This window comes from Carcharodon carcharias, chromosome 7 (genome assembly GCF_017639515.1).
Source record: "Carcharodon carcharias isolate sCarCar2 chromosome 7, sCarCar2.pri, whole genome shotgun sequence".
Classification (NCBI taxonomy): Eukaryota; Metazoa; Chordata; class Chondrichthyes; order Lamniformes; family Lamnidae; genus Carcharodon; species Carcharodon carcharias.
The window spans coordinates 161,567,506-161,581,238 of NC_054473.1; the positions used below are offsets into that span (position 1 = coordinate 161,567,506).

At 42.8% G+C, this 13,733-nt stretch overlaps 1 protein-coding gene across 2 annotated transcripts in view; it reads right to left on the reverse strand.

Annotated features, from left to right (window-relative positions):
* nfat5b (nuclear factor of activated T cells 5b) overlaps nucleotides 1-13,733 on the reverse strand; it is a 200,039-nt gene that overhangs the window by 39,513 nt on the left and 146,793 nt on the right. For both annotated transcript variants that reach the window (XM_041190961.1, XM_041190962.1), the window contains exons 11-12: nucleotides 9,447-9,598; nucleotides 6,370-8,893 (exon numbers count right to left, since the gene is read on the reverse strand). In XM_041190961.1, the coding sequence (XP_041046895.1) occupies nucleotides 6,370-8,893; nucleotides 9,447-9,598 (2,676 nt within the window). The remainder of the gene's footprint in view (nucleotides 1-6,369; nucleotides 8,894-9,446; nucleotides 9,599-13,733) is intronic.

The following is a 13,733-nucleotide window of genomic DNA, read 5'->3' on the forward strand; positions in this document are numbered from 1 at the left end:
ATCTGTATAAGTCAGCATCTGCAAATCCCACTGTCCCAATAGGGGTACTCCACTCATTGGTAATTGTTCCACCAGCACATTAGGGGGAAATTTAACCACAAAAAGCAAGTGGGTTTGCGTTGGGGCAGGGGTGGCAGGGTGCTGACGTCTTAATCAGAATCTTGACACCAACCTGCCTACTTTTGGTTTTAATAGAGGAGGGGAGATGGGCAGTTAACCAACCTGCTCCAAGGAGGAGGGTTGGCATATTAAAATATTACAATGAGGCTGCAAAATTTTCAAATTTAGTTGGAGGGAACTGGGTTGCTCAGGAAACCCAGCAGCTATACCAGGGTGGGGGCTACCAGATGCAGGAAGTGAGTGCCTTTACATTCCCCTGCTGGATCTAGCATGTGTGCCTGCTTGGGCAAACCCTGTTGTCAGGCAACAACCCCATAACCTTCCATATGAGGCCTCTGATCTTTCCCTCCCAATCTTTGATTTCCACCTACCCTCAAGGTCTTTGATTGTAACCACACCACCCCGAACCACTCAAGCCTCCAATTCTAAAAACCACAAGGTGGTCTCATCCCCAATTCAGTGAGGCCTTCAATTCCACAACCTCCCTGTCTCCAATTCTAACCCTCCTTCCCCAGCCCCAGCTGATTCCAACTGCACTCTCAACGACCCCAACCCCACCACGCTGCTTCAGGTTCCAAACCCCTCCCACCCCAGACCTCCCCCAATTCTCCCACCCCAGACTTCCCCCAAAAATAAGTCTGATTTCTCCCCATTCTGGGACTGCTCCCCCTAGCCCATTAGGGATGGTGGAACGCATTTAATTTGTCCTGTGGCCTCCAGCATTCTGTTCCCCACCTGACTGGAAGCCGGTCTTTGGGGGGGACCCCCAATATCTGGCTTTAGCACATCTTACCGATCTCACAGCAGAAGCCATTTAGCCTGTCAAGTCCATGTCAGCAAATCCTATTGCCCAGCCTTTTCCCACACACCTGCAAGTTTTTTTTCTCTTTAATTATTCCAATCCCTTTTGAAACCACAATTAAATCTACCCCCACCGCACATACAGGCAGAGCATTCCAGATACTAGCCATCTGTTGCGTAAAGAAGTTTTACCTAATGTAGCCTTTGGTTCTTTTGCCAATCACCTTAAATCGGTGCCCTCTGCTTCTCAACTCTTTTGCCAATGGAACAGTTTCTTCCTATCCACTCTGTCCAGACCCCACATGATTATGAACATCTCTATCAAATCTTCTTGAAGGAAAAGAGCACCAAGCTTCTCCAATCTATTCATGTAATTGAAGTTTCTCATTCTTAAATTTTTCTTGAATCCTCTATGGTCTTCATATCCTTCAAAAAATGTGGTGCTCAGAATTGGACACAATATTCCAGTCGAGACCAAGCCAGCGTTCTATAAAGGTTTCCGTAACTTTTTGCTTTTGTACTACACATCTATTTATAAAGCCAAGGATCCCATATGCCTTATTAACTGCTTCCTCAACCTGTCATGCCACCTTCAATGATTTATACACACATATCCCACCGAGGAGCCTCTGTTCCTGCACCTCCCTTAGCATTGCATCCTTTATATTACATTGCCTCTCCTTGTTCTGCATTACAAAATGTACCACGTCTGCCACCTTCCAAAGTGTACCACTTCATGCTTCTCTGCTTAACATTTCCACCAGTCTATCCGTATCCTCTTGAAGTATATTAAGTTTTGTGTCTTCTGCAAACTTTGAAACTGTATCCTGCACACCCAAGTCTCAGTTATTAATATAGATCAAGAAGCAGTGGTCCTAAAACAACCAATTTGTAACCTCATGGTCCGGTATATCCCTCACCTCTACCATTACCATCAAGCCAGTGGATCAATTCTGGTTCAATGAAGGGTGCAGGAGGATACGCCAGGAGCAGCACCAGGCATACCAAAAAAATGAGGTGCCAACCTGGAGAAGCTACAACACAGGACTACTTACGTGCTAAACAGAAGAAGCAGCATGGGACAGACAGAGCTAAGTGATCCTAAAATCAATGGATCAGATTTCAGCTCTGCAGTCTTGCCACATCCAGTCGTGAATGATGGTGGATAATTAAACAACTCACTGGAGGCGGCTCCACAAATATCCCTCCTCAATGATGGAGGAGCTCAGCACAGCAGTGTGAAAGACAAGGTTGAAGCATTTGCAACCATCTTCAGTCAAAAGTGCTGAGTGGATGATCTATCTCAGCCTCCTCAGCTCCCCCACAGATGCCAATCTTCAGTCAATTCAATTTACTCCACGTGATATCAAGAAATGGCTGAAGGCACTAGATACTGCAAAGGCTATGGGTCCTGACAACATTTCTGCAGTAGTACTGAATACCTGTGCTCCAGGACTAGCCACTCCTCTAACCAAACTGCTCCAGTGCAGTTACAACACTGGCATCTACCTGGCATATGGAAAATTGCCCAGATATATCCTGTCCAGAAAAAGCATGCTAAATCAAACCCCCACCAATTACCTTCCCATCCTCATGATCATCAGCAAAGTGAGGGAAGAGGTGATCAACAGTGCTATCAAGCGGCATTTACTGAGTAGTAACCTGCTCACTGATGCTTACTTTGGGTTCTGCCAGGACCACTCAGCTCCTGACCTCATTTACAGCCTTGGTTCAAACATGGACAAAAGAGCTGAACCCCATGGATGAAGAGAGAGAGAGTGACTACACTTGACATTGTGCAGTTGTGGGGAGGGAGGGTGGGAGAGAACACACGACACCTCTCCATAACTCGCACAAAGGAAGGTGGTTGTGGTAGTTCCTCAGTTACCTCAAGGTACTGTCCTAGGCTAAATCATCTTCAGTTGCTTCATCAATGTGTTAGGAAATAGAGATAGTTTAAATAAGTTATATCTGTATTTTGGTATGCTAAGAATAAGGTATACCTTTAAGTCGAAGTTTAATTTATTTTTTCTATTTGTGGGTTAAAAAATGAAACCTGGGATTTAGTTTCATTTTTGAGGGTGACAGTAGGTCTAAGGCGGTTTGTATACCTGCATTCCTAATGAGTTTTACGACTCTTGGGGAGAAGTTAAAGCAAACACAAGAGTAGAAAAAAAACACTGTGCTGTTGCCTAGCAACAGGGGCCCAAAGAGGCAGGGTCCATACACATACACACACACACACAGACAGAAAACTAGAAGCAGTTTGAGTTCAGTTAGAAACAGTTGCCAGCAGAAGCAGGTTTACCCAAAGAACGAAGTCCAAGTCCAGGTGAGTGAAACAGGAGAAAGTCCCAAGACCACCTTCTAGCCCAATGATGGAAAGGTCCTATTAAGTGAAGGTAATAGTGAGGTGCAGAGGAAGGCTCCAAACTTCATGCTTTAAGAGAAAAGCTGCAGGAAGCAGATTTAAAACAAAAATGGCTTGTGAGAAGTCTGAAAGTCCAAGAGACAGCTGAAGGTCTGTAACCCTTCGCTATGGGCATGTGAAGTAGTGTGTTGTTGACAGCTGAAGTCAGTGAGAGTGAGTGTGCAGAAGAAAGCTTGCATGCATGTGGTGACTCGGGGAGAGGAACATCGCAAGGAGAGTTCAAAACCCCTGAGGTGGACCCTTGCAGAAGGCGTCTGTGGGAAAGAATCAGTTTGGGAGACTATTCCAAATCGAGTTCTTGGAGAGTGGAAACCCTCATGTGAAAGATGGAGTTCAGGGAGACCAGCTGGCTCATGGTGTGACAAGCGTCTGGGGGGAGTTGAAGAGAGATCCATAACATCTATTTGGAGTGGCATCTGTCACTTGGTTTCAGAGTGTGGTGTGCCTGACCACAGGACACCAATTAGTTTACATGGACTGTACTTACTGTGAACATTAGAGTATAAGACAGCTTTTGTAACTTGTGTTATCCTTACTAATCTGTATATATCTGTAAAAGGTATAGTTGTGGATGAAGGCATGTTCTAAGATAGTTAATCTTTTCTTGTTTAATAAATGTTTTATTCTTTTGTTAAAAGTTCATCAGCTGACTCCGGTAACTCTGTTCAGTAGCTACTCTCCATGCATCTAAACAAACAAATAAAAGTTAGGATCAATTAAACCGGGTTCCACTCTGGGATCAGGCTTGTCCAGTTGTAATGTCAGCTGGGATCATAACAAGTGACCTTCCCTCCATCCTAAGATCTGAATTGGGGATGTGCTGATGATTGCACAATGCTTAGCACCATTTTTGATTTCTCAGATAGCAATCCATGCCCATATGCAGCATGACCTGGACAATATTCAGGCTTGGACTGAAAAGTGGCAAGTAACATTCGCACCATACAAGTTGCCAGGCAATGACCAACAAGAGAGAACACAACCATCTCCCAATGACATTCAATGATATTACCATCACTGAACCCCCCGCTACCATCCTGGGAGTAACCAGTGAACAGAAACCGAACTGGACCAGACTTATAAATACCGTGGCTACAAGAGCAGGTCAGTGGCTGGTAATTATGTGGTGTGTAACTCACCTCTTGACTCCCCAAAGCCTGTCCACCATCTACATGGCACAAGTCAGGAGTGTGATGAAATACTTTCCACTTGGCTGGATGAGTGCAACTCAAGAAGGACAAAGCAGCCTGTTTGATTGGCACCCCATCCACCACCTTCAATATTCACTCCCTCCACCACCAATGCAGAGTGGTAGCAGTGTGTACTGTCTACAAAATGTACTGCAGCAACTCACTAAAGCTCGTTTAACAGAACCATCCAAACCAAGGACCTCTGTCACCTAGAAGGACAAGAGCAGCAGATGCACAGGGACACCACCTGCAAGTTCCCTTCCAAGCCACACACCATCCTGACTTGGGAATATATCGTCATTCCTTCACTGTTCTTGGGTCAAAATCCTGGAACTCCATTCCCAACAGTATTGTGGGTGTACCTGCACATGGACTGCAACGGTTCAAGAAGGCATCTCACCACCACCTTCAAGGGTAGTTATGGATGGGCAACAAATATTGGCCTACCCAGCGATATCCACACATCCCATGAAGGAAAAAAAAGCCGGAAAACCCGACTACATGCCATCCTCCAGTCCAATAAACAACCGTTCACTCCTGCTCTATAGTTCCGATCATTCAACTGAGCTCATAACCATGCTGCCATTATTTCCTTTCACCAAAAGACTCAATTAAGTTAGTTAAATAGAATATGTCCTGAATAAATCCATGCTGACTTTCCTTAATTAACTCACCCTTGTCCAAGTGAATGTTCATTTTATCCAGGATTATAGTTTCTAATACCCTTTGCACCACCAAGGATAAATTAACTGGCCTGTAGTTACTGGGTTTATCTATGCGCACTTCTTTGAACAACGGAGTAACATTTGTAATTCTCCAGTCCTCTGGCACCATCCTTGTACCAAAGGAGGGAGATTATAGCCAATTTCTTTGCAATTTCCACTTCTACTTTCCTCAAAAGCCTTGGGTGTATCCCAACTGCTCCTGGTGACTTATCAACTTTAAACACAACCTTTCTCATACGCCCTCCTCCTCATTTTTTAGCTCTGCCAATGTCTCAACTACTACCTCTTTCACTACCAAGGAAGAAGGTGCCAAAGTAGTCGTTTAGTACCCGAACCATACCCTCTGTCTCTATACATAAATCTCCTTTTTGGTTCCTAATCATCGCCCCTATTCCTTTTATCACCCTTTAACTATTTATATGCCTATTGAGGAATTCTATGTTAAAAAATGAAAGATTTGTATATTACTAATGTTAATGACTACAGGACATCATAAAGCACTTTTCAGCCAATGAAGTACTTTTGTGATGTAGCAAGTGTAGCAGCCAATTTGTGCACAGCAAACTCTCACAAACAGCAATGTGATAGTGACCAAATAATTTGTTTTGTTATGTTGACTGAGGAATAAATATTGGCCGGAACACCAGGATAACTCTCCTGCTCTTCTTCAAAATAGTGCCATGGGATCTTTTAGATCTACCCAAGCAGGCAGATGGGGCATCAGTTTAACATCTGATCTGAAAGACTGCGCCTCAACCGTGCAGTACTGCCTCTGCATTGTAGAGTCTGCCGGATCTGCACAAATTGTCCACTGGGGACTGGCCCTCACCTTCGTGACTGCCTAGAGTCTTGGTACTTGAATAAACATGCAGTACTCCCTCAGTTCTGCACTAGAGAGTCAGCTTTGATTTTTGTGCTCAATCCCTGGAGTGGGACTTGAACCCGGAACCTTATGATTCAGAGGTAAAAGTTAGCAAAATATTAGCGTCCAATAAAAATAACATGGATTTGGGGCAAAAATACACTTTTAAAAAATGTAAATTAGGCAGGCAAACAGCTTTCACTCAATCAGTAAAGTTGCTTATCCTTAAGTTACACTTACCATTTTGAATTCCAAACAAATACAAGCCAGTCGGTTGTTGAGCTGATGCAGGTGTACTTTGAAGCTGATTCATAGTTCTTTGTGGGTGAAAAAGTGTACTCTGTTGCTGACCCGTTACAGACGCGTTGGTCTGAAGGACAGGCACATTATTTTGAGGATTAAAAATAGTGGACTGTTGTATCTCTTGTTGATTCATATCATTTTGTAATGCAGACATTGAAGTTTGGGAAATGAACAATGTGACCTGTTGATCTTGGGAATCTCCTGAACTTTGAACCAATTGCATTTGAGGTTGGCCATGAAAAACTGATGACTGTTGCTCATCTCCCTGAGGTGTCCCACTATTTTGAAGTGAAGAAACTGAAGTCTGATTTTGGAATTGCATGGATGGTTGCTGTTCTTGATTAACTGATACCATATTAGGCCGAGTATGAAAGAGAGTTTGGTTCTGCTGCTCTTGGGAAGCCAAATTTGTATTCATCGGAGGCATGGTATTCTGAGAATTGAAAAGCACATTCTGTTGTTGTTCCCGGGAAGTCATGTTGCTATTTATTGGAGAAATTGTATTTTGAGAGTTAAAAATAACATTCTGAGGTTGGTCTTGAGACGAAGTGCTATTGTGAAGTGTAGCTATTGTGTGTTGGGTCTGAAAGATTGATGCTTGCTGATTTTGTGGAGAAGTGTTAGTCTGGGAAGAGGACAAAGTGACCTGATGTTGGAAAAGGCTCTGCTGCTGTTGTTGATGTTGCTGCTCTTGAGGAATCATGGTGCTCTGAATCTGAGGCATTTGTGTCTGGGTCTGAAAGACATTCACAGATTGCTGCTCAGGATTTCCTGAACTCTGGAGTGTTCCAATCGAGCTCTGTGGTGAATAAAAACTTATCTGTTGCTTTTCTTGTGACATGTTGCTATCTTGAAGTGAAGGCAATGAGTTTGGAGAAAGAAAAAGAGTGCTTTGTTGCTGGTCTTGGCCAATTGAGGAGCCATGAAGAACTGCCAGTGAGTTTTGAGAATGAAACAATGCTGATTGTACTTGATCCTGGGAAGCAGCAGTGTTCTGATGTTGTAGGACAGTGCTCGAGCAATGAAAAAGTCCAGACTGTGATTCTTGTGAACGGGCTGCACTTTGAACTTGATTTAGGGAATTTTGTGGATGGAACAGTTCAGATGATGGATGAGATTGCTGCAAAAAGTTTCCAGGTTGCATCGACATCATTTCCCCACCCTGCTGAAAAATCCCAGATTGCTGCGAAGAGCCACCGGTTTTGACATGCATCATCCCATCAGAATTAGAAAACAAAGTTACTTGAGGCTGACTGTCTCCACTCTGCTGCATCTGCACAATAGACTCAAACATATTTGTTTGTCTTTGACTTGCCTGCACTGAGGCCTCCTCCACAGTAACCATAGAGTTAGAACACTGAAAGACATTTGAGGAAGAAGTTTGCTGCTGAGGGTTCCCTTTGTTTTCATTTCCTGCAACGGTTGTAGTGGGTGAAAACAATCCACCATGGGATATTTGATGCTGGTTTTCATCATTGGACTGCAAACCAGACATAACATGAGTGGTCTGCTGAAAAATATCAGCTTGTTGGAGGTTTCCATTTAAAGAACCTTGGACACTCATTACTTTAGAGGACTGGTACATGTCAGACTGGAGTTGTCCTGAGCCAGGGCAAATGTTCTGTTGCATTTCCATCAACATGCCTGTTGAGGACTCTAACACTTGTTGATTTGACAATGAATTCTCAGGTCCAGAGAGAACACCGTCGGACCTAGGGAGCGATGAGTTGTCTGAACTCGAGAACAGACCTTGAGTGAGGTTGCTCTGCATAGCATTTACTTGATGGAACAGATCTGCATTCATCTGGTCTTGCAACTGTTCCACAGGCTGTTGCATTGACTCGGATGGGCCAGATCCAGTAAATAACACAGAGGTCAACTGTTGCTGAGTAGCATCCAAAGCCTGTTGAACAAGACTAACATTGTCACTTCTGCCATTGTCGGCATTTGTTTGAAAGTTTCCTGGTTGCATAGAATGCAAAGCATTCTGCAACTGTGACATGTTGCCGCTTGGTTGAAATACGTTGGGTGAATGCTCCTGCAGTGCCTGTGTCTGTGATTGTTGTTGTTGTTTCTGCTGATGTTGCTTTTGCTGCAGTGCAGACTCAGGCAATTGGGATAAAGATAATTTGGCTGCACCAGACTGCAAAATTTCTCTTGGTTGTACCTCCCTTGAATCTAGCAATATGTGAGCATTGTGAAACTGGGTTGTTTGCTGAAGCAAACCTTCATTATTCTGGAGCTGGCTGGAACATTTTGATGCTTGAAAAGTACATGGCTGAGAAATATCTTGTTTCTGTACAGTAGTCAAGGGATCTGTACTTGGAAACATATTTGGTTGAATTTGCTGGCGCTGTTCACTGTCTCCCCCTTGATGAGAGGCAGATGCAGAGAATGGGACCCCTGCCTTGACATTTGAAGAGATTTCCAAAGGTTGCTGTCCTGCCCCCATCTCTTGAGTCTGAACAAAATAAAACATAAAATTAACTCAAAGCAAAATTATTATAAACATCCTTACTTTTTACTAATTAAAAAAATAATTGAAAGATCTTATATTACATCCTTGCAGTGTCGAATGGGTTTGATAGTTTGGAACATACTGCAACTGGTGGTAGTTGTGTAGTGTCAGAAGGCAAATGCATACATGCAAAACCAAATTAACAAATGTTAATAATAAAAGACTAGTTGAGCAAATTAAATCACACTGACAAATCTTGATTCAAAAATTCAACATTTCCAAAATCTGAAACTCACTACACAAATAGCAAAAGCTTAATTTTAAGATCACAGAAGAGTTACTGAAAATTTATCAAAGAGGAATAAACATGAAAAGGCAAAATTAACAGTGAATAAAGTATTAACATTCAAGCTGCTACTAATGATGGAGGAAAAGAGAGGACAGCGGTATGCTTCCAGAATAGGGCATTATATAGAACAGGGAAACAGAAGAACTGTGTAGCTTTTTTCCCCTTATTGAAAAAATGCACTTCTGCATATTGGGTGGGAAATCATACTTTAAAAACTGTAGATGGTGCCTGATTCGATACCACATCCATTGGAGTCATTGCCTCTTTCTTTACCACAACAGAAGGCAGAAGGGGTGATAACAAGGCACTGGGAAGATTCGCTTCATCCAAGTTACAGCCTGTGACTTTCATTCCTGAAGCTAGGAAGAAGTGAAAAAAAGTTATACTTCAACTCGGATAATTCCTTCCATAGCAAAATTAAAAATTACATGCACAAAAAGAACGTTGGATGCTCTAATGTGTTTCTAACATGTACCACTTTTTTTGATGCCAAACCATCTTAATTTCCTATTCATACTTTGAATATAGAACTTCAACTTATGCCTTCAAAACCAATTTACAGTTAGTTATAAATGGTGGTAATGCTACCACCATCTTGGCTAACACTATCGAGATTAACCCGATTTCAGTTTAGTGCATTCAACGCATTTGTAAAGATCATCAATGAGCCAAATCTAGTGATTTTTCAGCAGGACTCAAGCAAACTCCATTCAGCATTATAGCCACCTCATCTCCAGCTTAATTCTTCCCCTGAATCACGCCCTAACTCTAAAGTCAAATATGACAGCTACAATAGCTAGAAAATCCCAATTGAAACAACTTTCATTTATGTGGCATCTTTTAATTAGAAAGCATGCAAAGGTATTTCAAAGTGTAGCCAAAAAGACAGATTTTGTGCAGGTTGCAAGCTAATAGGTAGCAAGTTGGTGAGTTTTGAGCGAGTTCCAGATAGTAAGGTCGAGATGGCAGAAGGCTGTGCCACTGATTGTGGAGCAGAGGGAGAAGGGCCAGGAGAGCACAGGCCAGGATGGATTACATCTTCATGATGCCTCTTTGCTGTTTTCCATTTGCTTCCTGTGGCCACTGCCTCAATAGATCCTTCAGAGCTTTTCTGTCAACCATTGTATTTGGTTGGGCTGGCTTCTCCAACTGCTTCTCCAGTCCCTATGTGCTCCTCAACTCTCAAGAGCCATTCCTCAGATCAACTCCACTATCTATGATGAATCTGTGGGTTTAAACTTCATCATCCCTGGCTCCCTGGACTTCACTGTTCTTGGTCTTTTGGTTTCACTTGCATTACTCCTTGGCCCTCTGCTGGTTCACTGAATCCACTGGTCATTCTACTAACACCCAAGACCACTATGCACGTTTACTGGATCAGCCTCTGCTGGTTCAACACAGGTCTCCTGACCTAATTCTCATTAATGACCCATCTAACAACAGGTACACTGATACTCTGACTCTTGAACAGGTCCATGGTGCTTCATAAGTGTCTTTGAACCCAGACACAGGTGTTTAAATTGCCAAGTAAACTCCAAACTGAATATAAGTTAGTATCATTCTATTACTGGTTCTTAGGCTTGAACTTTGGTATCCCACAAAGTCTTTGCTCTCGCGTAAATAAGCATAAATTGGAAGAGAGAATTGCTGGTCAAGAAAAGCACTCTTCCTAAATTGTTAACAAGAGGAATAAATCTGAGGAAGTGACAAAGATGGTATGCTGAAGAGAACATTATCAGGAAGAGGCAATTACTGGAACAAAAAGACCAAACCATTGTTTGGTTATGCAAAACCATGTTTGGTTATGAAACTGGAGGGGGAATGTTAGAGGCTGGAATAAATGATTCAGGAGTGGGGTCAGAAGCCCTGGATGACAGATCATCCGATCACAGGGGAGGTGGGGAACGGCCAAATAGTTATGCTGGATCCTGTAATTAAGTGGAAAAGCATTTACCTGCTAATTCAGCAGTCCCTCGTATGGGTTAACAGACACGTTTCTTGAGGGTCAGGAAGCCCAGTGTTAAGTTTCATGATGGTTTTCAGGCAACTTGATTCATTCCACATGATATCAAGAAATGGCTGAAGGCACTGTATACAGCAAAGGCTAACTGCCCTTTCAACATGCTGGCAGTAGAAGTGAAGACTTTTGTTCCGGAATCTGCCATGACTCCAGTCAAGCTGTTTCAATATAGCTACAGCACTGGCATCTGCCTGACAATGTGGAAAATTGTCCAGCTAAGTTCTGTTCACAAAAGTAAGTCAAATCCAATTCGGCCAATTACTGACCCATCAACCTGCTCTCACACATCAGGTGTTGACAGAGCTATCAAGCACCACTTATTCACCAATAACTTGCTTTAGATGCTCAGTCTGGGTTCTGCCAGGGCCACTCAGTTCCAAACTCATTACAGCCTGGTCCAAATGTAGACAAGAGAGCTGAACTCTGACTTCCCTTGACATCAAGGCAGCATTTGACCACGTGCAGCATCAAGGAGCCTCAGAAAAACTGAAGTCAATGTGATTCAGGGGAAGACTCTTCACTAGTTGGAATCATACCGTGCACAAATGTTATTAGAGGCCAATCATCTCAGGCCCATGGCATAGCTGCAGAAATTCCTCAGTGTCCTAGCCCCAACTATTTTCAGCTGCTTCATTAGTGACATTCCCTCCATCGTAAGGTCAGAAGTAGGGATATGATCTGATGATTGCAGTGTTCAGTATCATTGGAAATTCCTCAGATATTGAAACAGTCCATGCCCACATGCAGCAAGACCTGGATAACATCTTAGATTTGGGTGAAGTGACAAGAAGCATTTGTGCCATACAAATGCCTGGCAATGACCATCTCCAACAAGAGAACGCCTAACCATCTTCCCTTGATATTTATACGTCATTACCATCACTGTTTCCTCCACCATTAATATCTTGAGGCTAATGACTCTCCAGGAACTTAACTGGAGCAGCCATATAAATATTGTAGCTACAAGAGCAGGTCAGAGGAATTCACCTCTCGACTCCCCAAAGCCTGTCCAGCATCTACAAGACACAAGTCAGGAATGTGATGGAATACTCTCCACTTCCCCAGATGATGACAGCTCTCATATTCCAGAAGCATGACACAATCCAAGACAAAGTAGCCACTTAATTTGCACCCCATGCACCACCTTAAACATTCACTCCCTCCTCCACTGAGAATAGTGGCAGCAGTGTGTACCATCTACAAGATGCGCTACGACACCTAACCAAGGCTCCGTCGACAGCACCTTTAAAACCCATGACCTCTGAAAGACAAGGACAACAGCCTCATGGAAACACTAGAAACTGCAAGTTCCCTTCCAAGAAACATATCACCCTGACTTGGAACTACATCCTTCACTGTCGCTGTGCCTAAATCCCAGAACTTCCTCCCGAACTGGATTGGCAGTGTACTTCAAGACAGCCACCTTCTCATAGGCAATTAAGGACAGACAATAAATGTTGGTCTTGCCAGCGATGCTTGCTTCCCAAGGGCAAATAAAATATTTTCAAATATTTAATATAAACTAAGCACACAGTCTCAATATAATATTTAAAAATGCCAATCCTCCTCCTCAGAGCTGGTTGCTTGCCCACCACCTCATTCTCTTTCCACCCCCACCAGCTCCCACCCCCACCTTCCCCCAAGCCCAACCCTTAAAACTGGGAGTGGGCATGTTGGAGGCAGTTTTGGGTTGGGATTCATACTTAACACTTTGACCCCTTCATCCAATTTTTGGGGTTAAAATTCCCCCAAAGTACCTAGAAATTAAATCAAGTTAAAACTGAATTTTTATTTATCAGGAAACCTGAGGACCAGTGACTTTAAAAATAGTGACAGGCTCCTAAGATCTCAGCTAGTAAATGACGTTTTAATCCAATTATACAGGGTGATTGGATTTGGTACAGGTCATGAAAACTGGAATAATTGATTAAAATAACTAGTTCTTAGAAAAAAAAAGTTGAATTATTCAAGTATTACAATCTAGTTACATGGTTTATATTACTATTTTAGAGAGAAATTTCAGTTTTGATGAACTTAAATTTGTAAATGTAATCAAAATTCTGGACCTCAGAAGTTGCCAGACCACCCAAGAAATTTACATATCAAAAGATTCTTACTGTACTCAAAGGCAGAGTTAGAATGAAGAGAGCCATAAAACAGCAGTTGGGCTCATGTAGCTGCAGAACTAGAGACTGAGTGAAAGGAGGATTGCCCTATCTTTGTTAGAGATATGAATTATTCATGCAGACCTCAGGGTTAAAGTTTTTGTTTTGAAGCTAAACGTTAATGTAAGTATCCATCCAACATCCCAGCTATTATGTTACCATAGAGATAGTGATTCAGGTTGGGACCTTGGTTGGAATTCTGGGAGGAGGTTGTGGGATTCTTCTAGAAAGTTTTGGGGTGGAGCTCTGGAAGCATCGAATTTGGTGTTTGTGAGCTCTGGATTCAAAAGGGAAAGAAAGGGTTTGCTA